Source organism: Hermetia illucens, chromosome 3, assembly GCF_905115235.1.
Source record: "Hermetia illucens chromosome 3, iHerIll2.2.curated.20191125, whole genome shotgun sequence".
Taxonomy (NCBI): Eukaryota; Metazoa; Arthropoda; class Insecta; order Diptera; family Stratiomyidae; genus Hermetia; species Hermetia illucens.
In genome coordinates, this window is record NC_051851.1 from 80272896 (window position 1) to 80300640 (window position 27745).

Below are 27745 nucleotides of genomic sequence, written 5' to 3' on the forward strand. Positions count from 1 at the left end.
TCATTGGCCCATACCAAAGAGGCTTCACGGCAGACAAATCGGCAACAGAACAGATTTTCTTTGCGCGGCAAGCGGTAGAGCAACTGTTGGAACATGGCAATTAGTTGCACCTTTTGCATCTTTTCATCGACTTCAAGGCCGTCTGTGACAGCATAGCCAGGGTAAAACTATTCACGACCTTGAGAGAATTTAGTATCTCAATGAAACTGATAAGGCTGACTAGTCTGAACCTGACCAATGTGCGAGTCCAGATAAAAATAGCAGGATCTCTCTGAAGATATTCAACATCAAAAACGGCCTAAGACAAAGGGATGCACTGGCATGCGTCCTCTATAACCTAGACCTGAAAAAGTGATCCAAGATGCAGATGCTAATGCAAGACCATCTTCTTCAAGTCCACCCTAGCCTATGCGAACAATATTAACATCATAGGAAGAATAACCGGAGATGTACAAACTGCCTTCATCCAGACTAAGCACGCGGCACAAGATCTTGAACTACACATCAATGAAGGCAAAACCAAGTACCTAGTGGTTACGTCAGCAGCAAAGAACGGAGAAGCGACAATATAAAACTGCAGTGGCCAGATAAGAACAATAAAGATAAGAGACTAACTTTGAGACAGGTGACAACGAAATCCGTACACGATTGTTGGCAGCCAATAGAGCCTATTCCTGTTTCGCTCGAAACGTCTTACTATACAAGGCAATCTATGGTATCTTGGTAGTTCTCATGTATTCTTCGGAGACCCCAAGAAAAATTGCGAACTCTTGGCCGCGTTCAAGAGAAGAATCTTCCGAAGAATTTTTAGCCCCCTACATGTGGATGGACGAATCCGTAGTCTAGATAACAACGAAATCTATAAATGATACCACGACCGCCTGGTGGATAAAATCCGGCTCGACAGGTTGTGGTGGGCGGGTCATTTGTGCCTTACTAAGACAGGCATAGACGGGCTGTTGCGCGATACCTGCTTAAATGAAGTTAATCAAAGTATATGACTATATTTTAAAGAAGTTAAATGGAACCCCCGTAAATTCTCCTAGAATCATAGAATTGTGGTAACAGAGGCTATGGTATAAAGCATGATATTACCAAGTTTGGTTAAACTTCCACTATTGCCGACAATGTTGTAGTAGCTCATAATTGTCGCTTTACTGTAAATTGATTGCAACACAAAACATTAAATATCGTTGTCACAGTAAAGTGATCATTTGTGTTAACGTATCTTATACTCACTTAATTAAAGTCGTCTATACTATGCTTACGGCATCTAAAAGGACACAGGACTTCCACGCCTGTAGGTACTTTAATTTTCATTTAGCGAATGCGATCTTAGCGAATTCTCACGCTTGCTTCAAGCAGGGTAATCAGAGTATAATAACAAAGTGCCAGCTGACATCCATGGTAATGCTTTGACTGAATTCTAATCTTCCAACTCATGTTGGAGCAAATAGCGCTCATCTAGCCCCAATGTCACTTTTCGCTGACTGTGTGTAAAAATGATCATAAAAAGATGAGCAGGAAGTAAACGACTTCTACGTGAGCCGTGAGGTTTGGTAAATAGTTCAGCTAATTGGGATACACTTTCAAAAGCGGAGCAGAGTTATTCCTAGAACTTCGTAAAATTTAAAAGTTCTGAGCGCCTGTGAAGCTGAAGTCGAACAGCCAAAGAGATCAAGATCGCATAATGATCCCAAGGGCTTGAACTCAAATACGTCCCTGACTCAGCAACGAAATCTTAACATTTTTTGAGATTTCAATGTGATTTCGTAAGCTTTCAAGAGATTTCCAAGGGAATTCCATTATCTACCACACTAATCAACAGACCTCGCCACACTTTGCTCTCACCTCGAGCCTAAGTTCATTGAACCAATGCGTACTCTCTGTCATATTGCTCACGTTACTTTTTGCATATCTCCTGAATCATCCTAATCACACTAACCCCGTTATATTTATGACGTACATATATTATATGGAACCTGCTCTTTATTGTAATGCTCACATTGTGAAAAGAAGACTAACTTCTCCACCAAGCGACCGCTCTATTTAGCCCTGCAAATAACTAAATAATAATAACTAAATAACTTTCGAAGAAAGTATCAGAATTGCCGAAAAGCCAATTGAAATAACCAAACCATATTCCTAACGTCGTTTTCAAGGTAAACGTGCTAAATGTCATTAAAACTGTCACAACACTCCCCTTTAGTGAATGAGTGAAGAGAAATTACCATTTTTTAGCTGACCTCGTGGTGACAAAAGGTATGGATGTTGTTATAGTTAAACTCCTGATATGTTTCGAAACTATTAAAGTCCTGCTGATAAGGACCAGGAAATCTAACTAGTCTAACGAAATTCTTTCGGTCTGCCACTGTAGATATTATTCTTGCAAATATCGATATTTCGGAAACCTTGCTTATTAGCACTGATGAATGGAACAAGTGGTTCCCGAAATATTAGTATTTGCAAGAATAATATCTACACCAACGAAAAAGAACCAACAAGTTTTTTATTATTTCAGACTATGATGTTGTCTTTGTTATGGTTTCAAGTTCCGTTGACTGTGCATAACATTCAGGAGCGTGCATAAACTCGCGGGGAGAGTGGGACATGCATAGTTGCTGTTGGGTTCTGAGTCGGAAATTGGCCTGGAGGGCGTACAATCTCCGTAGTTTCGTGCCATGAAGACGAATTCGTTTGTCTTTTGTCCTGCACCGAGCTGGAGAAAAGATTAATTTTCTTGAAGTAATAAAAACTTGTTGTTTCTTTTTCGTTGGTGTGGGTATTTATTCTTGCAAATACCGATATTTCGGGAACCACTTGTTCCCTTCATCAGTGCAAACAAGTTCAAGTGAAATATCGGTATTTGCAAGAATAAATACCCACACCAACGAAAAAGAAACAACAAGTTTTTATTACTTCAATTAATTAATCGTTGGAAACACCGCATAATTTCACTCTGATTAATTTTCTTGTTTGCAGGATTTTCCATTTCCTTCCATCCTTTCCTCTTTCGAATTCCTGTATACCATCGCAATGTCACATTGCCGAAAAAGTTAGGGTATTTAGAATTCTCTTTTATATATAATCACTTCAATTTCCCTCGCAATGTTTATCCCAAAGCGCATTCATCTTTAAATTCCATAAAATCCTAAAACCTTTTTAACTACTATCCAAATTACATAAATTTTAAAACATCGCGATGATTCTTTCCTTGTCTTCTCCCATAAATCGAATGGTCGGGTCTTGTATATGACCTTGAATGCTGGCAAATGTATTTATTACTAGCGGACTAGTCCAGGCAATTGCCAAACCTTTATCGATTTAGATATGATTTCACAGTTGCCATCAATCAACAGAAAACGTGCTGCGCCTAGAATTTTTGTTAATAGGGGTACAATCAAAAATTTAGGCAATTGTCCTAGGAAACTACCACAGATGTTTTTTTTTCACTGGTGGGCGACCATTGAGAAGTCAACTGTCTTCATCATTGACGGGGCAACAACCGGTATCCGGTCTAGGCCTAACTCAAGTATGTGTCAAGAAAATGAGACTAAAGAATTAATTTTCCGGCAGCGGTTTAAGCGTAGAAATAGACTGCGTTGAGAAGTTTTGGCGAGTCAAGCTCTGGAGGTTAGATTAAGTCGAAGATTTGTGATGCGTATACAGTTAATGAAACGGGTAAATGTGATGAAATCGGTATTGGAACCAATTTAACCAAGAATGTGAATATTCCAAAATGACGAGCTCTATTTATTATAGTTGTTCCATTTAATGTTTTTCGCAATTCTCCTGGCATTCTTCCTCGGTTTTCTCAATGGTCCTCACGATAACATAGACTTATATCACTTGTCTTCGTTTCTGCCACCAATTACAACCGGCGTGTTGTTAGGAATTGCTATTTGATCAAGCCCCAATGGACATTATCAAATTGAAACGGAACGCAGGAAATAGTTTTCGCTGAATCGATCGTCTCCGACATTATGACCCTCTTCATTTATTTATCATTTACCTTAATTATTATTGTTCTCGATTTCAATTACTTCCAAGCTGCCGGCATCACGGTTGGTGCCGAACACTAGCATTAAGGACCAAGCAGTTAGACTCAGGTTATCATCCCTTCTTTAAAAATGAGAAGTGCTGTGGTGGTGGGTTACTGAAAAGATTCATGTTGCACCTTCAGCAACATCGCGCACGTTGCAGAATTCCTAGGTGCTTGTAGAAGTCTGTCTCGGTCATAGCTTGGAAGTGGAGGTCACCAATGCTATGTCCGGCATGGGGCTCATGATGACCTTTGAGGATGGCTTGAATTCGACACTTGTCTAATCCAAATTCCCCTCCGAATATCACGGCTGAATATGTCTGCTATTCACAACAAACTTCTGAGGCGGTCATCAGTACCAGCCTACAGATGTCATCTAAGTACATCAAATGTGTCAGTTCACACTTTACATGTATAACATATTTGATTGCGAAACCGCACCTTCTAGAATCATTCAGTAGCCATGAAAGAGGGTTCAATGCCATGCAAAACCAAAGGGGATTCAACGAATCCCCCAGGAAGATGCCCCTCCGTATACGGATAGGCTCTGAGCTATTGGCACGTTCAGATGAATGTACTGATAAAGTGGTATGCCACCCTTCCATGACTGTCACCAAAAGCTTTATTAGTTTCGGGTCAATTCGATACAGATGTAGGACATCGATTAGCCAGGTATGCGGAACGCTATCGAAAGTCTTGGCATAATCGATATATAGCAACTAAAGAGGTTTCTTTGGCCCCTTGACCCAACTCGGCAGCCGTTTTGCTCCCCGGGCAGAATGTTGTTGGTATTCCTCTAATAATGGACGTTATGGATTTGTAGAAGGTTGGTAAGCACCTCCTCCTGTCCTTCTTAGGGATAAGTGGTGGAAGGTTGGAAATGAAGAAGGGTGGAAATTCTTCTGACCGACTCATGACCTGATGCTGTGTGCCAACCGACTGTGTACGCTGGTAAATTTCTTATACCATAAAGTCTGCACCCGATCCAGACCTGGGCTCCTCCAGTTCTTCGAGCTGTTTATACCCCGTCAAATTTCCTCTTCGGTAACATCCCCAAAATTCATGCCAGCGAAGTGGCATAGCGGGTGCCTTCGGCTGTGATCCACTCAACATGCTGGGTGGGTAAACCCCACAGCCCGCTTCCGTCACCGAGAACTGTACTGCCTTAACGCTCTGTTGGGGTTGAGATATGAGATATTAAAGAACTCCGTTGGCTTCTCGCGTATGTTGCGTTCTGGACACATCCGGAATGACTTTCGCCTTACCGTCGTAACCGATTGCATATGACAGAAAGTTTTTGCTTTAGAGTGTCCGGAATTTCAACTAATGGTGTTCCACTTGGATGGCATAGTTCCTGTATACTTCTGCTGGCATTACCAGTGCTAATTTGAATCAGCCTAGCAATCCCCTCCCTTAGTAAGTCCCACCGGCGTTCCAGATATGTTCTTTATTCATTTTTATTTTATTTATATTAGCCCCTGTTCTCTATTATATTTATTTCCTTTTATTCAAATTATTTTTATTTCTATTAATTTCCGAATTTGTTTGTTGGTGGCTTTCCGGGGCAGGAAATTGGAACTGTGGACCAATGCCTGCCTTTAATACCTGCCTCCTCTAATCTCCAAAGGAACTACAGCGGAAAGAACCTTACTATTCTCATCGACAGCCAAGCAGCGATCAAGGCACTTAGGTCCAAACAGGTGAACTCTCAACTGGTACGGAAACGCCGTGAGAAACTGTTTAACCCTTGACCAAGAAGAACCTCCGAATCGTAGTGGGAATTCTCACTGATAACTTTCGACTAAACTATCACCTGGAAGGTGGCCATATCTACGGACACTGCCTGCAGGCTCTGAGGGGAGTGTGTCGAAAGTTCTATACACGTTCTGGGACAGTGTAAGGCAATTGTGCAAAGTAGGTCGAAGCACCTTGGAGAATAATTAATACCAGATGCAAAGTTGAAAGATTTGGAAGTAGGGAATAGACTAAAATTCCTAACAGCTATAGGATTGTTTGAGATGCTATAGTTAATAGGTAGACTATACCAGTGAAAGGGTTAGAGGAGTTCTTTAAGAACGCAGTGCGACTTTAACTTACCAGAATAATGATAACAATTATCCATTTATATTGCCTGACGATGTGTATATTTTTCCGGTTCCGAGCACGTTGTCGAGCCGACTTTTTGTATTTTTTCATTGTTAGCTTCGCTTCCGGTGCTTGCGATCTCATAGAGTTTCCATGTGAACTTTTTTTCAAATGAGATAGGGGAAATCAACACATCCACATCCTCGGGCATCTCTTTATCCAGCAGAAGAAGAGGGTGTCAACAGGACACTATATAGAAGCTGCATTGTTTGAGGACGGACTTGCACGGTCGAATTCGCCGCCTTCTTGAGGTTTTTTTGGAAAACCTCTACCTTGTTAGTTGACTTTGGACAAGCCCAGACATCTCCCAATTTCATAATTCATTGTAATGGTTAAATACCACCACATACCATCTGCCCATCGATTGTGTAGAGGTCTTCCTTCCTAGATGTGTGGATGCCTGACAGCAAGACAAGTACTGCTTCTATCTATTTTTTAGTATTTTCTCAAACAAGGTAGGTAATGGTGTATTGCTATATTTGGTTGAACAACCAATGCAAGTTTATTTCAGATCGTAACAACGTATTAATTGCAAAAGTGGTAGGAAGCTTGTTAAAGCTGCTGTTAACAAACAAACTGTAGTACATAGTTGGCCTGCTTTATTTGACTTCTTTAAGAGTGTAGGTAGAGAGATGGACAAATAGAGAGTTGGTATCTGTTGCCAGCAGAAGAAGCTTATCTTAAGTTCCATTTAGTTAATAATTTGAATTCATAAGTGCTTGCGTAATGCCAGCTGAAGTAAAATGTACATGAATATGCGTATATGTATCTTTAGCATGTATTTTTTCCTTCATAACAATATCTTTGATTTCACCCTCCAATGTATTCCGACCCCTTCGGTCGGGTATCAATTCAGTTCAATCCCAATCTATATGAATAAACACCTCCAAAATACTACAATAGTACTAGAATCAGGCATATTCCACCCGAGAGCCCATTTTGAATGAGGAAGTGGAGGCGGACAGATAACAACGACCGTTGATGAAAGATATATTCCAATAGTTCAGCGACCCCACATTTTCAAATGAAAGAACAAGGAAATGGGAAATCATTCCAAATATAATAAGAAGTGAATTTTAATGTGCGTGGGATCCGAAAATTATTCAGTGGCCGTTGAACCAAACTTTCACACTAAATGATTATGTATTCATAAAATAGATCAAAGTTGTCATAAGACTTCGTTTCCTATTCACACAACCATCTGGCAGGACATTGAAAAACGCTTTCAGTTCACTGCACAACTTCGGAAAATAATAACTCAATTAACCAAGACTCATTTTAATAAAATCAACAAGTGAGAACGACGCCCACCCTGACTGACTTCCAAACAGGACCGAAGTAACTCAAAGCAGCGTTACTAATGTAAACGTAAAACACAAACTTTCACCAGGCAACATACCGTGTGATAAGGTCAAGATTGTAAACTTTTGCATAAACTCTTATAAGGAATGTTCTAATTAAAATCACGACAACTTTTCTTTACGACCGTAGGACCTACCAATTTAACTTCAGTAATTAAATCAAAGCTGCCTTGGAGCTATTTTGCGCAAACAGGGAGTGCTCGTAAGTAACTCCTAACTCGAAAGTTATTTACAGGAAATGTTCAGATCCATAGTAAAGTCGTGTAGTGACTGGCACAATTTCATGTTAAACAATTTCACAAATAATAATTCAAGGCGTTGCTCAGCTATTCATTGAATGCAAAGTAAATTTTAAACAGTTTTCTTACCTAAAGGCTTGGAAAACTTTAATTCTTGCTTGATTGACTCTGTGGCTGAGCTGCTTGGATGAAAGGATAAATTTGAGTTGCAAATCACTTGGGACAGTTGATATTTTCAGAGCGAGCAATCCAAATATTTGAAGAGTACTTTGCGCTTATGGAATTAAAATATACACAGGTAGATGCCAACTGTGGGTAGTGCGGTCCATGAGTCCTTAGCCTCACTTAGTAAATTGAGAGTACAACCATGGATGTAAATGTGAGAATATAGAGAATGTTAGTTGCTCAGCTTTTGAGAAAAAGATATTGGAACCATGGGTTGTTGTGGGGAAAATCATTAGTTTAAACTTCTGATAGGCTAGTGGTTTTAAAAGACCTTGCATCTTCTTGCATCTGCCACCTTAGTTAACTACCTCTCTGAAGCCAACACCATAGCTGCCAAACAAACCATAAAGAACCAACAGAAAGATGAGGAGACTCTTTGATCCTCTCCTTATTTTCACAAAGATGAAGACAAAGTTCCCAGTTCCATTAGAGCTATCCAATATGAGAAAAGTAAAGAGTAATTACAGGATGTGATGTTAAGGGCATCATATATTCCATGGAAGTACCAATATCAAGGCGAGAGAATCTAGATTATTATAATAAATTTGGGCTATGAACCCACCTTCTTCAGCGTGGTCAGGTGAGAGGTCATCGATATCGCAGGCGCCTTTTTTTCGTAATGTCCATGGATCCCCCTCCAAAAATTGCGGAAGACAGAGTGGATGACGTAGAAAATAGACCTGAGCGCCGAGCTACCACCCATGGGGGCGCAAAAAATCCATGGCGGGTATTGAAAGAAAAAAACCCAGATTATCACAACTTGTATGAAAAAGCTTTCGAAAATAACTTAACTTTCACTTAATACGCCAAAGAAGGGTGAAATAATATGGCGGAACTTGGATTTCGCAAAATAGAGGAGAACGACAAGGGTGTATTCTGATTCGGTCCCTTATTAGAGTCTACTACTAGTAGAAAGAGATTCAAAAACTCTCAACAACGGCTTAAGGTTGGCTAAACGATCATCATGAAAATGCTCTTGCGAAGTTCTCTCGAGGCGACATTAAAGCTGAAACGCCTTGTCAAATAACGTAACGTGCAGATCTATCTACCTTTGCAGAGTGGGAAGTTAAAAAGGGCGGTGATGAAACAGCTACCCATTTGCTTCAAGTGCATGCTTCGCATTCTGAAGTGAAGAAAAATCCATATACCCGTCAAACGGAAGTCTACTGAGATAGGTCTAGGAGGTAGGAGGAGGTTGACTTCCAGAAAGGATTCTTTCCATCTATTATGGCTTCTGGTAATGGACACCTTGCTATAAAAACTGGAGAACATAAAGGACTTTCCGCAGGAATTTGGTGATGATTTAGCCGTAATATTTATTAAGATATTTTCAGGGAGCTTGAATTCACCCCTGTATGTAACGCACATTTAGTTCCTCTGCAATGGACTCACGCATATCGCTAAGAAGACTGAGCTTGTTATGTTTACTAGGAATGTTAGGTGAGGTAGCTACACGCCACCAACCTTATCAAGGGCAGACATCCACCTGGCTCAAACAGTCAAGTATTTAGGAGTACATATTCATTCTAGGCTAACGTCGGAACACCATCAACATCATCATCGGCACAACAACCGGTATCCGGTCTAAGCCTGCCTTAGTAAGGAACTGCAGACACCCCGGTTTTGCGCCGATATCCCTAAAAGCTGCCTGGTATCCTCATCTACGCCATCGTTCCATCTCAGACAGAGTCAGCATCGTCTTCCTTTCTACCATAGGTATTGTCCTTATAGACTTTCCGGGCTGGATCCTCATCCATACGGATTAAGCGACCCACCCACCGCAACCTGTTGAGCCGGATTTCATTCACAACCTGACGGTCGGGGAATTGCTCATAGATACAGGGCCAAAATTCTTCGGAGGACAGGGCCAAAATTCTTCGGAGGATTCTTCTCTCGAACACGGCCAAGCGTTCGCAGTTTTTTTTGCTAAGAACCGAAATTTCCAAGGAATACATAAGGACTGGCAAGATCATAGTCTTGTATAGTAAGAGCTTTGACCCTATGGTGAGATATTTCGAGCGAAACAGTTTTTGTAAGGTGAAACAGGCTCTGTTGGCTGCCAATAACCGTGCGCGGATATCATCCTTATAGCCGTTACCGGTTGCGATTTTTGACTCTAGATACGAGAACTTTTGAACTGTCTCAAAGTTGTTGTTTTCCATGTGTATTGTTTTCATTCGACCAGGGCGATTCGATGTTGTTGGTTTTTTGTTCTTTGGCGCTGACGTTGCCACCATATACTTCGTCTTGCTTTCTTGCCCTTCATTAATGTACAGCCTGATATCTCGCGCCGCCTGCTCGGGGTTGTTCTTCCCATTATGTCGATATCGTCAGCATGGATGGACTTAAAGAGGATGGTGCCTCTTGCATGTCGCGAATCACTTTCTCCAGGGTCAGGTTAAAGAGGATGCATGATAGGGTATCCCCTTGTCTTAGACAGTTGTTGATGGTGAATGGTCTCGACGGTGATCCTGCTGCTTTTATCTGACCTCGCACAGCGGTTAGGGTCAACCCTGTCAGTCTTATCAATTTCGTCGCCATACCGAATGCTGTCATGGCCGTGAACAGTTTTACCTTGGCTATGCTGTCACAGACAGGTTCAAGCACCATATCCAGTAATAATGTCAGAAATTCTGCAGATTTCTCTGCTGTTCTACCACTGCGACAGATATGACCTGGAGGTTTTTATGTGTGAATGCATCATCTAGTGGCCGAGACTGAACTGGTGCAAATTCAAAGGGTCAAATGCCTAAGTATTATTGGAGCAATAAGTGGCGGCACTCAATGCTATTCTGACTCAACCTCCCAGTCATTTCGAAGTGAAACTGAAATAGCTAACGATACATATGTGTTTGATACCACTGCATATCAATAAGGTGAAAATGTCGACGACACCCTTGTCGAGCACAGGGCTTGGTATAAGGTCACAGGGTCAGTTGGGATTCAACAGATCGAAACAATGTATAAGCGTAACAAAAACGTGTCGGAAGGGACCATCAGTTGATGTTCGCTTACAGTCACTTGCATGTCGCTACTGTCGAATACAAGCCACGCGTTCGGGCTGTCGTCCCATCTAAGAATATTGATGACCACTTTGTTACCATCAAGCTTGCCCTTGGGTAAAGTTGTTGGCGACTTTTCCCAAATGCTGATTCAAATCAAGGATCAACACGTGATCTAAATATTTAACCTTAGAGTAAGTTAACTGTTAACGTTTCTATTAGCCTAACCAGTTTTAAATGGAAGACTTTATTTACTAATAAAAGCGTTGTTTTCGAAGTATTGTTTTCCATTTTATAGAATGACAGGTTTTTGTGGTGGTCTTTCCATTTTACTAAGAAAATGACTTGAGTGACTCAACACTTAACGTAGCACTAAAATGTGTCAATCATTCAAATGAAATTAGCTAAAATTCCACTGTCAATCACTCCAAATGAAATCTAACTCTCTTATACTATCAACAAATTTTAATATCAAAACAAAAAATGTTAATATCAATTTCTTCTCTCCCCAGGATCCAAAGGCATCGGTAATCGTTTCGATGAGCAGCGTCTAACACTACGAATTCATCGTGGACGTGGCTCATCTAACCAGCATGACTCGCTACACAGCAACGGTAGCACCCATAGCACGACAACAACCCTAGGAACCCCATCGCCTGAGCGTCTTTCACGCTTCGCGACACGGAAACATGAGAAAATTAAAATTTCCGTTTCGTATCCCTCATCCGAGAATGTTCATGATTTGTCACAATCAAATGCTGCTACCAATGTCCTTTATTCCGTTCACTACACCTCGCCAAATGGGAAGGAGACAACTTCGTCACAGTTGTTTCGACACTCGCACAAGGACGGTTATTTACAGGTCGGCGGCAAGGGCGATTCTAGTAAATCAGGCAATTCGCCAAGACCTAGCAAGAAAATGGGAAAGAGGAACATAAAAGCGCAGGTTAAGAGGTTTCGAATGGAAACGAAAGCCGCCAAAACACTTGCAATTATTGTTGGACTTTTCATCCTTTGTTGGCTGCCGTTCTTCACAATGTATGTGGTTCGCGGCTTTTGCGAGGAATGCATCGACCCGTTACTGTTTTCCATTCTGTTCTGGCTGGGCTACTGCAATTCAGCCGTGAACCCGATGATATATGCACTATTTTCAAAGGACTTCCGATTTGCGTTCAAGCGAGTTATTTGCAGATGTTTCTGTTCGAATCAACGCCTGTCACAGAAAACATCGAGACGAGGGTCTGACATGTCGCAAATTCGACATGCAGGGGTGCGCACCCCGAGTATATCCCCAAGTGCGGCGGCCCACTCTTTAGGCGAGGAAAGTGATCATCTGGGTGAGATGTCAGACTCGAGATGACGTTCGTTCGGGCCCAGCATTAGTTCCTCGTCTAGTCCAGGGCCCCGGAAGTCAAGTTTGAAGCAACCCGTCTACGAAATATGCCATCCGCTGGTTATGGAATCTACGGCGTACTTATATACGGACTGCACAAGTAATAGTAGTAGGAAGGCTAGCAATAATTCGTTGATTCTGACAGATAAACTTTAGTGGTCACTTTTGATGTATAATCGGAGGCTGGCAAGGAAGCTCAGAAATGGGGTAAAACCGAACTTGCTTTCAATATGCAATTCAAATTGAAATGGTTTCAGATCTTTCCTACTCCGAAGTACCACTCATGCATTTTTTTCAAATACCGTATAATTAAGAATTCCGTAATATTTCGAATATTTCAATGGAATCCTTGCTTGAGCTTCTATGCTACTCTCCTCATACTGAAACTGACTAAATTCTGTTATCTGTAATGGTTACTGTATCTATTTTTGTTACTTTCATAAACATTTTGTAAATTCCTTCACAGCTATTTTGTAAGAAAGGAGTCAAAAGTCAAAAATACCTGATAATATTTGTAAATATTTTGCGTATTGGACCATCGATAGGGGCAATAGCAAATAATAAGTGGGTAAGCGCTAATCGCTTGTTAGATAAATAAAATATTAAAATTAGATATGTGGAAATATATGCGAGTTGTCGTATTGCTGTGTTTGAAGTTTAGTTAAGGACTTTTTTTTTATAATTTTCGTCTAAATAAAAGAAGAAATTAGGAAAAATTTGAATTTCTATAATTTCAGAAAAAAATGTATCTTCCTTTCACAAAATTATGTATATGCTGATATACAGAATGATGGAAACTTCGACTTGTTCCTTGGGAAAGGTATATTTGAGGTAAATTTGCTACAAATTAAGTTATGTCAACCTAGAATCAAAGGTGGATTATTTCTAAGCTATGGCCGATTCATAATGTTTATTTTTGTAACTGTTCGCACTCTCACCACTGACAAATAATTTAAATAAGCGTCAGGGAAGGGAACCATTATGCCCTGTTTATGGTAAAAGTAGTACGCAACTGAAACATGCAATAAGGTATGTACTACTTCTAAAGATTTCAATCTTACGTTTGGTATTAAGTACCCTCTCAGATGGATTATCCAAACGTTACCCCGGAAAATGTAAGGAAGCTGGATCGCTCAACCTACAGTTTCTGATGATAGTGTCAGATAATTCTGGCTTCTCCAATTGGTATTTTGGACTGCAGTCCCCTATGTTTATTTCTACTATGGTGGTGAGATTTAAGAACCGCTTTGGTTCATATTTCGCAATGATCACTATAGACTGTTCCATTGCGAGCAAATTTCACTCAAAGGTTCCTTATCCCGTTTGCACAGAAGGGTTCTCGCCAAACTTTCCTCCTTCAGGAGCTACCTCACTGTTTGCTAAACCAAAATGCTCTGATCCTGAGTATCTAACCCTATTGCATGAGCTAGTCATATATAGTCCTCCCATACCAGTCTAGAGATTATCTGGTTGCAACTAAGTATCTCAACAGACTGTCAGTTACGATCACAATGTTCTTCCACTTGGTTACCTGTCAAGGTTAAAGTAGGCATACATGCTTAAATTGGTTCGAAGGATGCTTTCCTTCGACCAATGACCCCGTGGCCGCACCCTCTGCTGTGAGAGATATGTCAGTTGCTGATTGATCTAAGTCCGCCCTGTTCATCATCGTTTATCAATAATTCAACACACTGACTAGAGAGAATATTAATATTATTTCGACATAGGTGTTGCTACTGATACCCCAATCTCAGAAGAAACTCCACAGATGTCGTAGAGTATATTCTCATCACCCCAGTGGTACACAGACAGGCCAGTCTTTAAAGTTTATAAATTTCCCTGGCTGTTGTGTTGCTTTCGGTTTTACATGCCCAGATAACCGTCGTATAGGTCATTGGCCGCACCACTGCAGTATTTTCCAACGTAGTATTCCTCCCCTCCCCGTAGTGCTCCTGTGAACCAGTAAATCATTTATGCATATTCTTGTAGCTCTCCTACATATCTTTCCGCCGTGTGTCTTCTAATTACTAAATATTTGATGTCTCCTTCCTGTTTAACTTTATTCTCTTGAAATTAATTGGCTCCCAAGTGAACATTCTTGCGATTCATAGTGACTGGCGGTCTTGGCTGGGTTAATACTCAGCCCTCAGCAATTAACAGTAATTCATAATCTCAATTTTATCACATACCTTTTCATATTAATACAATGTCACTAGCCGAATTCTTCTATTTCAGTATTAGTTATCTCTTCTGAGAAGGCATGATGATGTATGGATATAATTGATAAAAACCTTAGTTCTGATGCACGAGTATTGTTTGAGGACTTTTTCCACTATTTCACTGTTTTATTTCAAAATAAAGATCCGTTTTTCCCCATATATCGTGCCACTATCACAAGGGGGCCTTTATACTAATGCTGGGGGATACTATTCGCTCCGAGTGATTTGATTGATTTAAAAGTTCCTACTATCCATTTTGGTTTAACTTCCGAGCCGCATAGGCAGATTTGCATGATTTACACTGCCAAAAACATTTTTTTGTTTTGAAAAGTTTTGTGTTTTGTGTCTTCTGTCTGATCCCCTGTCGTCTATTTTTTTATAATTAGAGGTAAAAATCTTGGAAATATACTGTCACATCAGGTTGCAGCAGCGTGTAGGTTTCTCGCTTACCGCGCGCTACGCTTTTCCAGCTCCGAAATAACACACTGAATCTTTTCGATTAAAAAGTTCACAGTAAACTAGTTTACTCCGATTTCAGCGTTTTCCTGACGATATTGTGATGGCTTCTCCAGGCTCATTCTCTCTGAGCAAAATCGTGGAACATGACATGCTCCGGGGCCTCTAGTGTACAATTGCGTTTAAGGCAAAAAGAAAAATCGTACAGCCTGAATCGCGGCAGATACTTTCTGTAACCGCGGTGCCCTAGCAGAAATTGGGACAGGTGGTAGTTAATCTCACCGTGTCGTCGCTGAATCCACTCCTAAATACGGGGAATCAGACTGTGGACCTAGCCGCTACTTGGCAATCCAATTCACTGTTGCTCCCACTTTGCCACACTTCGGTATTCTGCATTCTTTTCAGGAAGATACATTCTCGCACAGACCTCACTTGCTACAATTACCATCGGGACCATTCCCGAAATAACCAGTTTCTGGAAGCATTCTCGCTTCATGGTGCGTAGCTTAAGCCTACCTCAAAGATTCGCATATACTTTCAATTTCTCGCCGATGTTTGGTGTCCCTCTAGATCGTTGAGAGATTCCTCTTGTTCGAAAGCATGCATTCCGTAATTCTGCGGTTTCTCCGTTCCATCGATAAGAATTTGACCGCTTATTTACCAATATTCGGCGGCTCGGCATGTAGCATCGCATGCTCGCATAATGTATATCATCATTTGTACCACGTTTTTGAAGTCTTACCATCGGGATTTTGACCTCCCTATAGCATATATATTAATGCATCGTCTTTAAACGGTTTTGCAGATCATCCCCGATTTCCAAACTATATGGGACGCACATGGTCACGTCGCCGATCGCTGACAAACCAAACCGTTCTCCACGCCAAAGCTGTATATGTCAAATAAACTATTGAGCCCGACCCTGTTTTTCGAAAAGTGGATATAGTCCCCGGTTTGTAAGCACCAAGTCTAACTCCGCAAAAGACTCGCGTGTTCTTTTCGCTGCACACCAGTTAGTCAACTTCAGCCGGAGTGTCGTCTGATGGGAAGTAGCTCGATCCAGAAACTCTGAAACGCATATGTATTTTGACGTGGTTTTGAAAAATTATGAAGACTGCACGTTTCCCCGCCAACCACGAATCTTTCTTCGTTACACTCAGCATTGTTAAGGCAGCATTATACCTCTCAATTACTTCACATTCAGTTATTGCATGATCGAGGTTTTCCTTGAAAATCTTAGTACTAACCACCGGCAGGGGATCATCCTCCTCCTTCTGCGACATGGCATTTGGTGTCACTTGAATGCGATAAATTAAAGATCCTTCAAGCTAGCAGTATGTAAGTTTCGCGCCTTCGGCATCGGTACTATGCTCTCTTTTTGACGATAGCTCCTGACGCAAAGGGTATATGGAATGGTTTGAAGTCGTTCGTCCTCTTCGACATCGGATGTAGTGTCGTGCCAGAAATTTTGATTCCAAGACAGAACTCAGCTCCTACAGCGTTTTTAATAGAGAAAATTGACAGATTCGTGGAGGCAACCTGCAAGTCATTTTCGCAATCAGCGCTAAAAGGTAGGTCTAGCGTTGGTTGGCATGAATCCAAATATTTTCAAAGACTAATTTAGTCTTCGCAATTGGCCAGATCTTTCTATAATTTTATTCGATTTCGCATTTTCGAAGAATTGTACATCCTAAGAGACGATGATGGAGATATGGATATAATATACCTTACAATTTATCAAGTAGCCAAGGAACATGTCATACATGGCCATTGAACCGAATTCTCTTCGTCAGTCAGCAGAAAAGCACCTGGAGACTCTGGTTGGCGGTTTTAGCGACTGGCAGCAGGTGTTTATTAAGGTTTTGTGTGAAGTAAAACCTTACTGTGTTTACTGTTTGTCTGTGTACGCTCCTCAGCGACTAGAACACTGGGTTCTCATACGAAAGGTCGCGGTTCAAATCTCACTCGTACCAGTCGACTCAGCTGTGAATGGGTACCTGAGTTAAATCAGGGTAATAATCTTGGGCGACCGCAATGCTGACCACATTGCCTTCTACAGTGTACTGTTGTGCACCGTTACGGACTTGAATGAAGTACTCCAACATGCTACAAGGCCTTCATACCAACGATAGTTATTACCGTCTCTCTTTCTGTCATACGCATTTTCCTCGAAAACGGTAGTAGCGATTAATGTCAAATTTGCTGGAAAGATGAAAACTATGAGCGCTCATGCATACAGTGAGTTACATCAATCTACGTCGAATTTAAGGAATGTCTCCATACATGCACAAGAGGGTGCACATTTTTTGTCGCCAAATATAGTCATGCGAGGTCCACTTAGAAACTATGCCTTGTGCCAGAAAAGTGTTCCGTCTTTGTGTAAATGTGATGTGCATCCTTTATTGTCACAACATTATTATTATTATTCTGTTAATGGAAAGTCGCACCGCGTCCTTAACCTGCTATTGTGCCCCTTTTACTGGTTATAGTGTACCTATTGATCATAATATCTCAAGCAGGCCTATAACCGTCAGGAACTTTAGTATGATACCTACTTCCAAATCTTTCAACTTTGCATCTGGTATTAAGTGTTCTCCCAGATGCCTCGACCTACTTTGCACAAGTGACGGACACTGTCCCAGGATGGGTATAGAGGTTTCGTCATACTCCTCACAAAACCTGCAAAACCTGTGTCCGTAGATATCCCTAGATTCCCTACGTGATAGTTCAGCCGACAATGACAGCGAGAATTCCCATTATGATTCGGAGGTTCTCTTTGGTGAGGTTTAAGCAAGCCTTTGTGCGTACGGGTTCGTATCCCCAATAAGCACCCTGGACTGCTTCATCCCTGGTAAGCCCGCCCAGTATAGTTCCCTCAACCGTTCCTCTTCTTAGATTCATAGCCATGAAACCATTTCCGATTCCACAGAAGGGTTCTGGCCCGTGTAAATGCGTCCCTGCTCCCTTCCTGGCTAGTACGTCCGCTGCCTCGTTGCCTGGAATATGCTAGTGTATCTGCCCATTGGCTCAGCCACGCTCTCCCAGTTTACCTTGTTACTCCAACGTGTTTCAAACTTCTTATCGAAGTGAAACCTAGTTGTCATGTTATCCCTTGGTATCAGTAATTCCGGATACCGCCTAGAAAGAATATCAATTTTCCTTCGATTTAGGCAGTTCCCCGCCTCACCCGTACTACCGGCCATCCTGCATACTGCCCTCCTTACCTGCATCTGTATGTGCAGATGGAGAGGAGTTAATTCCAGAAGGACCTCCAGGGATGCCGTTGGACATGTTCTCATTGCCCCACTGTTACACACGCAAGCCAGCCTTTGGAGCTTATGTAATTCCTTGGCTTGAGTATTAAGTTAGGTTCTTTCTGCCCAGATTACCGCTCCATAGGTGATCATTGGCCTTACTATTGCAGTATATATCCAAAGTAGTATCTTCGGGCTGCAACCCCATTTTTTTCCTGCTATGGATCTGCAAGTCATCAGAGCCTCGTGGCTTTCCGACAAGTGTTTCCGACATGTATCTTCCAGAGTAATTTTTGGTCTAGAGTAATTCACAAATATTTGACCTCTGTTTCTCGTTTCACCTCCATATCATGTAATGTTATGGCTTTCAGGTGATCAAGCTTACGCCTCCTAGTGAATGGTACTAAGGTGGTTTTGGCTGGGTTAATCCTCAGTCCCACCTTCGTGCACTAGGCACTAGTAGCCCTTAGTCCAGTTTGGATTCTATCACATAGGGTATCTTAATATTTGCCAGTACAAATTATAACAAAGTCCTCCGCATAACCCTGGACTTGTATTCCAGTATTTATTAACACGTCCAGGAGTTCATCCACTACCATACTCCACATCCATACCTTTGGTATGTATCCCAGTGCCATGTTCCTCTTTACCACCCTCAGAAGAGGCTCTAAGATAATTTCTAGGCCTCTCTGGATAAGTGCTGGGCAAATGCCATCTACTCCGGGAGATTTAAGTGGTTTAAAAGTTCCCACTGCCCATCTTAGCCTAGCTTCTGAGCATACCGCTTTTGCTAGTTTCCAGCTCCCCTCCCTTCTCTTTTTATTCGTTGTTGGGGTGTCAGGCAGAATGTTGTCGCCTGCCACCGTGGGGTAGCACCCCGGGAAATGAGTTCTGAGAAGCAGATGTCCTCTGTCTTCTTTATTCTCGGTGAATGTCCCATCTTCCTTTTCAAACAGACAGATGATATTCCCTCGTCTTTGGCTACAGCCTTGCACAACCTGGTTGCTTCTGTGATCTGTTCAATCCCTTCACAGAATTTCCTGAAGCTGTTCCATTTTGCTTCCCTGATCGCTACTATACGCAGTCAGTGCATTTTTGTATCTCTGCCAATCCCCGGTTTGTTTTGCCCGGTTGAAGAGTTTTCACGCCTCTGTTGTCATTTTGGCCAGGTTCTTGTTCCACCATGGTACATCCCTTGATGACTTAACTGTCTTAGCCGGACAGCTGGCCTCATACGCGTCAATGACGTGAGGCTTTCCACCACTGTTTCTAGTTCCAGTTCACTCCTGATGTCACCGCCCCCTTGAAGGTGGACAATGTGATTACTCATATGCGTTACATAGGATTCCCTATCCGTTCTCCTGGGATTCCTTATTATGCTTTCTATTTCGGAGTTACCCTCAATGTCGAATCTGATTATCCTGTCATCAGACATGGAGGGTTCATCCGACACCCTCCAATTTCTGACTATTCCGTTCATTAGGGTATTTCCTAGAGTTATATCTTGTACCTCCTATCTGGTGCTGGTCACAAATGTTGGAGTGGTCATAACACTGTTACGTATTATTGTTGCTTGGTGACAAGAGATATAGCGCGCTCACTGTTTTATTAGATGACCGTCCTTTTTGACGTTCGGTTCAAATCTTACTGGGGTAGAGGGATTTGTTATCGTGACTGGATGTCGGATGCCAGTTGACTCAGCTGAGAATGAATACCTGAGTCAAATCAGGTTAATAATATCGGACGAGCACAATGCCTCCTACAAGGTTCTGTTATCCTGTAGTGTAACTAATGTTCGAAACGAGGCCAGTATCAGTTACTTGTAGGCAGTTGTTGAGGAAAGATTACCCAGAGATACCTACTGCACCCTCGTTGAGGAAAATGTAAACTAGATTTTGGATCAGCGTTGTTCGATAAACTTTTGTGTGAAAGTGGTTGAAAGCGAGTCGAAGACGAAATGCTTCGAAAAGCCTGCAGTGACATGAGGTTTCGGGAAGGTCGGGTGTCCGTTAACATTACAAACAGAGTAAATGGTATCAAAAATGTATCAAGTTTTGGAGAAAGAGCGACAAATAACTATTTGGCTGATTGGAGAGAGGTGATCTTCAAATTTGGAAGTCCGCCGAAAATGGCACCGAAAACTACGTCGAGTGCAATGAAGGAGCAGACTTTATTGAAGTGCCAGAAATTAGATGAAACAAGCAGACCCAACATTGGACAGACTGATAACAGGGGACGAAAAATAATTTTGAGTGTGATACCGAACGGAAATGTTAGATCAGCGAGTGACAATCGTGAAAAAAGACAATGCTCAACGTGTTCTTTGACGGAAAAGGCTTAGTTCCTAGTGAATTAATGCCACAAACAGTCAATAAAGAGTTTGTTTCCAAGTTTTAAAAAAACTTTCAAGGTGCTCAACTTGGAACATTGGAGGCGGTAAAAGTAGGTACCACGGGCACAATTAAGGAAATTCCAGTTGTCGACTTCCTCTTTAATGATTGGATAAAGTGTTGGCAATGGCGCATCAAATCAGAGGGACAATACTTTAAAAAGTTGTGAACAACTTGTAAATTATATTGAATAGAAGATTTTTTTCAAAATCATTCCGGGTACTATTAGGCTAGACCCTGTGTATCACCGGTCAATGGCCGGAAAGACACAAAAGAAAAGGCTAATGATCATTTTTGATATTTGAAAATTCATGTATTATAATTGAATGATATTTAAGTAGTTTCTTTGGGTTTTGCAGAGTTTAGAGGTTAGAGAGTTTTACAATAATTTCGAAATAAAGTCAGATTGGGAATTTGAAAAGAGGATAATTTAGTCGCGAAAGGATGTTAAACATTAAGGAAAAGAAAAGCGCTGGATACAAGCAAACGGATTTTCCCCTTAGCTGGGTAATGAATAAAAATTAAACAAGATAATCTGCATGCCCTGTAACCATATATACTCCAGGGCAGCTAGGTTTCAGACAAAACCTGTTGGAATAAGAACAGCTAATGACAAAAACCGACAAAGTCGCTACAATCATAAGAAGTATAGTAAACAATTGTGAATTGTGCCAAAGAGTCGACACTCTATCGGATCGACGGCAAGCTATGGCGAACCTACACATAGCAAGTCAAACACCCTATGCACGCGTTTGCGACGGTTTGTTGAGGTTTGGCAAGTGCGTGAACGCGCCAAATCGCCTACAAGCGCTAGCAAACCTACAGAAACCACCCTAACCACACGATTATATTTGTAGCTGTTTCTTAAGGTTTAGAAAGCATGTGGATGAGCCTTCACAACTCAACAAACAATTAGACGTGGGCAGCTGGTTTCTGATAAGATTTCGCACTTTTTTAACACTCCACTTTTAGTATTTCCAACAAATGTCGACTGATAGTTTCTCGCCCTGATTGAGCAATTCAATTCTAAATGATAACCCAAAATTAGGAAAATTAGTCGCGGTCAAGATATTAATAACGATAGAATATTTGCTAACGGACTCATTATGCACGGCGTACACTTTATCCAAAATCAGTTCGGGAGAGCAGTACTCTTCAGAGTCACGTTTTTTATCCACATGGTTCTTATGAGCCGACATTGGTCTGAAAAGAGCGCACCATTCTCGTTTGCATCGCTGTAATACAATTACCTACCTAACGATACGATGAACGCTGTGGAAGTCCTAGTGTTAAAATTGTTTTAAAATAGCTTTTCGCTTTCATAAAAATGTCTGGAAAGCTTCGGAATGAATACGAGATAATCCGCGAATACATATCTCTTGGCGTTGAAGCAGTGGATCATATGTAAATCTGTAAGATTATCTTATCTAAATAACTTTTGTTCAACTTTTTTAAACCAGTTTATTTCTGCGCGCTGTAGAAAACATTAGTTTTTCCGATTGATTTAGCAGCAATACGACAATAGAAAACAAAAAAAAAACAATGAAAAATGTATATTCTTAATTTTAAGTGTAAATAAACAAACCTAAATTGAATCTGTGCAAATGTAAACAGCTATGATGCATACAATAAAATATTTATTTGTAAATTTCCTGTTAAATCTAAAGCATGCTTACAAATAGTAAAATTACAAAAAAAAATCTGGAATAGCCACATTAATCCTAAAACACAACAATATGATGCATACAAAGCCACATTAAGCAAACCACAAACTGGAGGGACATATGTCTATTAGATAAATCGAATTTAATAAATTTCACTTGAAATGTGTATTATGTCCTCAAGGGTAAAAGCAAACATTTCTGTATTATATGTCTATGTATATAAATGTACGTATATATGTAAATTTGAATGTTCTAGCCTAAGTGAAAGCCTAGACATAATTTTTATGGATAAAAAAGACTTAAACAAATATAACAGACAAACTTAAATACTCAGTCTTTTAACTTTTTCCACAGTTGATATAAAGTTTAGCATTTACAGCCTATGGAGTCATGAAATGACCCCATAAAAGATAATCAAGGTCTTATGTTTGCTCCTCGCAATCGTGTTGTAAGTGATCGTCATCATCGAGGATATACTTTGTCGACAAGCTTTCCAAATCCGGGACAAAGACCACCGTGAGGATAGTGAGCAGAAAACATGCGAGCGCCATGAACCAGAACATCCAGCCAACGCCGACACTCTCGATAAGCTTCGGATAAGAGGTGGCAAAAATCACAACAAACATCCAACTGAGCGATGTGCACAAGGACCTCACGGCGAAATAGCGTCGTTTTGGCGTTAATATTCTCATGTATTTCCACGAAATCCGACATAGGCCAATTGCATACAGAAAGATGAAAACTCCATAACATACCAATGGAATGTAACCGTAATCCTCTAAATGCCCGTACGAGCCTCGTTCGTGTAGGTAAAATCCCAATATGATGAGGGAAATTGCCATCATAACGCCCGTAACGACCAGAGTTTTCTTATCACTTAGTGAGATGCCTAGGAATTTCATAGACCAAATGCTTACAAGGAAAATTGCCGATACGGCGATAGATGTTATCTCGTGAGAGTATTCGCCGCCTGAAAGAAAATAAACAGAGGTTAATATGTGTTGTGTATATATGTAGGGAAAGGAATTGAATTTTTATCGTCTGGGAAAGAAAATGAGCCTCAAGCTGTTCTGTGTAAAGTAGCCCAGCAGGAGAACTAACGAGCGTTCATAGATTGGTTCGGAGTTTGCAAGATGGAATATTCATCATTCGCAAAGTACATACAAGTCGTTCAAAAGAGATAATAGAATGCTACGTTTCTATTCGAGAGCTCTAATTCCACAATCGATGAAAGCAAAGAGCAAAAAAGTTGGCCCAATAGCGCTCCAAAACGTAAAGGTTAAAATTCATTCATGATATCCAAAAAAGAGGCCCATCCCCGATTTAGAGTACGAACCACAGTTGGTTCAAGAGTTCAAGATGGGGACCAGTCGTAACTGAACTGTCCGAAAATCTATTTTTGAAAAATTATGTGCGCGACGAACCCAGTCTGAATTTGAACTGTTTCATGGCTACATCCTTCACTACTTTGTAATACTCGTGGCTTTTCGGCATCCTTATGATTTCCTTCTTTTAGACGGACTCCTTCACATTTTGAAACACCAATTTCATTCTTTTGATACTGTAAAGAGTGGCTTAACTCCCTTCAATACCAAGGAGGGTAATGGTTTCTTTCCATTTCCCCCCACTTAATATAAGATATCAATTTTAAAAATGGTATTTATGAAACCCTAACCTATTAACTACCAACATAACCGTAAAATTCGTTTAAATATTTAAAGACTAGTATAAAAGTGGTAATCGTAGTAATCGTGATGTTCAAGGAAGTTTTGTTCGTGGTGGCTCCAAAACTGGCATTAGTAAGGTGCCGGTTTACACAGGCAGAATGACATTGATCTGGCTAAGAATGTTAAATTTTTCACGTTTGCTAAGTACTGGAGGAGTCGCATGCAGTATTTTCAGCTTTACCGGGCAATTTCAAGACGCCCCCTTAAGTGGGAATTTCTGGCTACATGTAAGCTCGGGGTCGGGAAAGGTTCGCTCGGAGCTCTTCGCACTATCATTTTCGACATTACGAACGACCTGTGTTTGCAAACCCAAAGAATAGCCGGAATTTTCTCGGTTTCGTCGAAGGTAGTCATTGAAGTAATTTTCACATGTCGATTTTCTTGAGTTAGGCGAATTAGCCCATTCCGTGCTTCGAACGTTCATTGTCTTGTACAATTCGGATTCATGCAATGAGAAAAATCGTCCCATCATGATTATCGCACTCGCAAAATTTTAGCAAGGCAAACAAATCGGCTGATTAAGCAAATATTTTCTTGCAGACCTTAGACGGCCTTACAAGGGTCGAATTCAATTTTGCAACATTGGCACATCGCCACGGTTATTGTGAATCTTTCCTTTTAGAGTACCATAGGCGTTGTCCAATATTATGGCCTGATGATGCTAAGGGGATGGGAGTTCTTGAGCATCTGAGACAGGAAAAACATCGATTGAGGTTGTGATTCGTCGTGGATCTTCGCCCTCGATCGTAGTACTCGCGCCCGAATTCTTATGGCTCCGCGCATATTTTTTTATGTTTCATTTTCAGCGAATTTGCTTCCATTAAGTACGCGCGAAATAACAATGTTGTCTCGTTTTTCAGGTTCCAATGCGAATCCACGCGTGAAACGTTTGTTATATGATACGTGAGAGATTAAAGTTTCCAAAGGGCCTCCCTCTCAACTTTCCTGAGTCTCGTTAACAAAGATGCAAGCGGGCACCACTTCGGTAGAGCTCCAATATTTGCGGGTGGACCTTCAAGGTCCATTTCGCCAAATTTCCCATTTTCTTCATCTCTGCCCACTGACGGTGACCTTTTGACCATCACCAATCCCCATGAACTCATTAGAACTTTTCAGAACTTTCAAAACGTTCGGGGGTAAAACTTACTTCTGGTACTTTTTCACAACTGTATGAAAAAGCGACTGGGAATAAACTCAAATTCTTCCCACGTTGGGCGCTGTTTGCAATTGTGAAAGTTGATGTCGGTTAAAATTATTATGTATGCATTAAAAAGAAGCTAGTAGGGAAACCGGAAACCGAACGTGTATGTATAACAAGTGTATGTTGCACTATGTATTTCCAAATACAAAGTTGTATGTATATGAAGACATAATCACCAAGTTTGCTCTGAGCAAACAAACATTCCACATTACTTCTACTTCCCCCCATTTAGATACATACCAAACTGGCGCAAATATCCAGAATATATGTGACCATCTGAATATTTTCACTTCACCTCGCACGCAAAACCATCCATCTAAATCGAATATAGCCACGCAGATATGGAAAGAGATACGAGATACTAATCATTGCATAATTTGCATACATAATTATGCATAACTCGAGTAACTGAGGCTGAGTTGCAAATAATTAAAATAACTTAAAAAATAAGAAGAAGATCTTCCCAAAATGCACACCCCATATATAATACATATGTATCTTTGTTTTTTATTCCTAACGCTTTTCGTTGTCCCGTGGTACTGAAACAACGAGACCTGTTTCACTTTTTGAACCACACATTTTTAAGCCTCATTCCCCTATATTTAAACTCATAAGATCAGTTCATCAACAAGATCAGTTTCGAAAAGCACTAATCAAGCGCACAGTTACTATTATATATGACTATATTCTATAAAAAAAACTATCCATTCCTCTTTCACATATGTAGAGATTCACCCCTTAAATTCAAAAGAAAATGTGTATGCTTACGCGTAAGTCGGGTAGGTGTGAGGAAAACACCCACCCGTGATTATGGGAGAAGCAGCTAGAACAATAAACTCGTATGGGCGAAGAGAAAAGGCGCAAACTAATGGAGCAAAGACTTGGAACCCCTTTACCAACTTCTTTTGTGGGCAAGCAGTCTCCCGATCGTTGATATCCCTTGACTCTCGGTGGTGACAGTTTAGCCTTCGTGAGACATAATACTTAGAGGAGGTATTTAAACCCACTGCGTTGCTCCACAGGACACCTGTAATAAAAGTGCTGAAAGATGCGCCCGGACGGAACGGTGGGTGTCACAAGCCGCATCCGAGCGAAAGGAATCATAGAGGGCTACTTAGAATTTAGAGCCGGATTCGGTCAGGAGGAGTACAACGATTATGAAATCTTCTCCAATAATCAAGGCCGTAGGACACGTAGGACTTAGGCCCAAGAGAAACACAACGTACACCAAGCAATCAAGTATAAGGGAGGGGGGGGGGCTATCAGGGTTTTGTACAATAAATTGCAGGAAGATGAGAAGAGTCGATGGAAAGCACTACAATTACTCATTTGACGTAAGTATTATTATAAAAGACCGCGTCACAGATACACAGTTAGTGAATCGATTTTAATAAGGTTTTGTTTTACACAAAGTCAGTTCAGAGGCGGTCATCATTTTAGTTGCTAGGGAGACCACGGTAGTGGCCACACCGATAGCATGGCGGGGATTATTGTTGCAAAACATCTCGTGGATGTGGAATTGCATTCATATGAATTAAGGGGTTGAAAGATCCATTTTCAGAATTTTCCATTTCAAATTCAAATTTTTCCATTTCAGACTTTTTCCAATATTCTACTATCTAGTTCTAAACCAACTTTTTACGACTGGATAACTATGGAGCTCGGGTTCTTTGAAAACATTTAAGCAACTCATAAATTTTCTATCTTTGTTTGGTTGAATGGACCATGGTATTCGTTCTGGGGAAAATCTAATGTAATCCCATCAATCTGCTACTTTTTCATCACCTCTAGATATAAAGAAGCTATGGACCCACAAAATGATTCTTAGCATTAAAGTGGAATGCAATGAAGCTATGTTAAAGTAAACTATGACTTACCGCAATTTCCCCGGAAATATACTGAAACTACCTGTATAGGTGTAGAACGAGAGGCAGCGGAGGCGAGCAAAAAACGATTGCGATTTAAAAGTTTCCCACTCCATGAAAAAAAAAGAGGCAGATGCGGACAGCTATTGAATCGATTTTATTAAGGTTTCCTTCCACACGAAACTTACAAAAGGCGAATTTTAACCAACGAGGTCCTTCGGCACCTATATGTGGATATTCATTTAGATTCACGCTACAAACCCTTTCTACCACGAGGCAGAGCTATGCTTCATACAGGATAAGTGGCGAAATCTGTGCAAAAAACTGTTTAGACGAAATCTATGACCACATACTAGCGAGTTCATACCGATGGTCATGATGCTTGATATTTCTGCCCATCATTATATAAAAGTGACGAATTTTATTTAGTTCCCTTGGAAGGGGGATGTAGCAGATCCTGACTCAGCTGAGGCCGTCGTGTACAGCAGGACGGTTGATAGCTTTTAGGGATTTCGATTTGTTGAAACTAGGTGCAAAATCGGCATGTCTGGAGTTCCTAGAC

General features: G+C 40.9%; 2 protein-coding genes across 2 annotated transcripts in view; one reads left to right on the forward strand and one right to left on the reverse strand.

Moving 5' to 3' along the window:
• The window catches only part of LOC119651131 (octopamine receptor Oamb), a 348125-nt gene extending 330540 nt beyond the window's left edge, over nucleotides 1–17585 (forward strand). The window contains exon 6 of the mRNA XM_038054525.1: nucleotides 11527–17585. Within this exon, the coding sequence (XP_037910453.1) occupies nucleotides 11527–12374 (848 nt within the window). The 3' untranslated portion in view covers nucleotides 12375–17585. The remainder of the gene's footprint in view (nucleotides 1–11526) is intronic.
• Nucleotides 17586–22346: 4761 nt separating this feature from the next.
• Nucleotides 22347–27745, reverse strand: part of LOC119651557 (facilitated trehalose transporter Tret1-like) — a 39704-nt gene continuing 34305 nt past the window's right edge. The window contains exon 6 of the mRNA XM_038055190.1: nucleotides 22347–23360. Coding sequence (XP_037911118.1) covers nucleotides 22813–23360 — 548 coding nt within the window. The 3' untranslated portion in view covers nucleotides 22347–22812. The remainder of the gene's footprint in view (nucleotides 23361–27745) is intronic.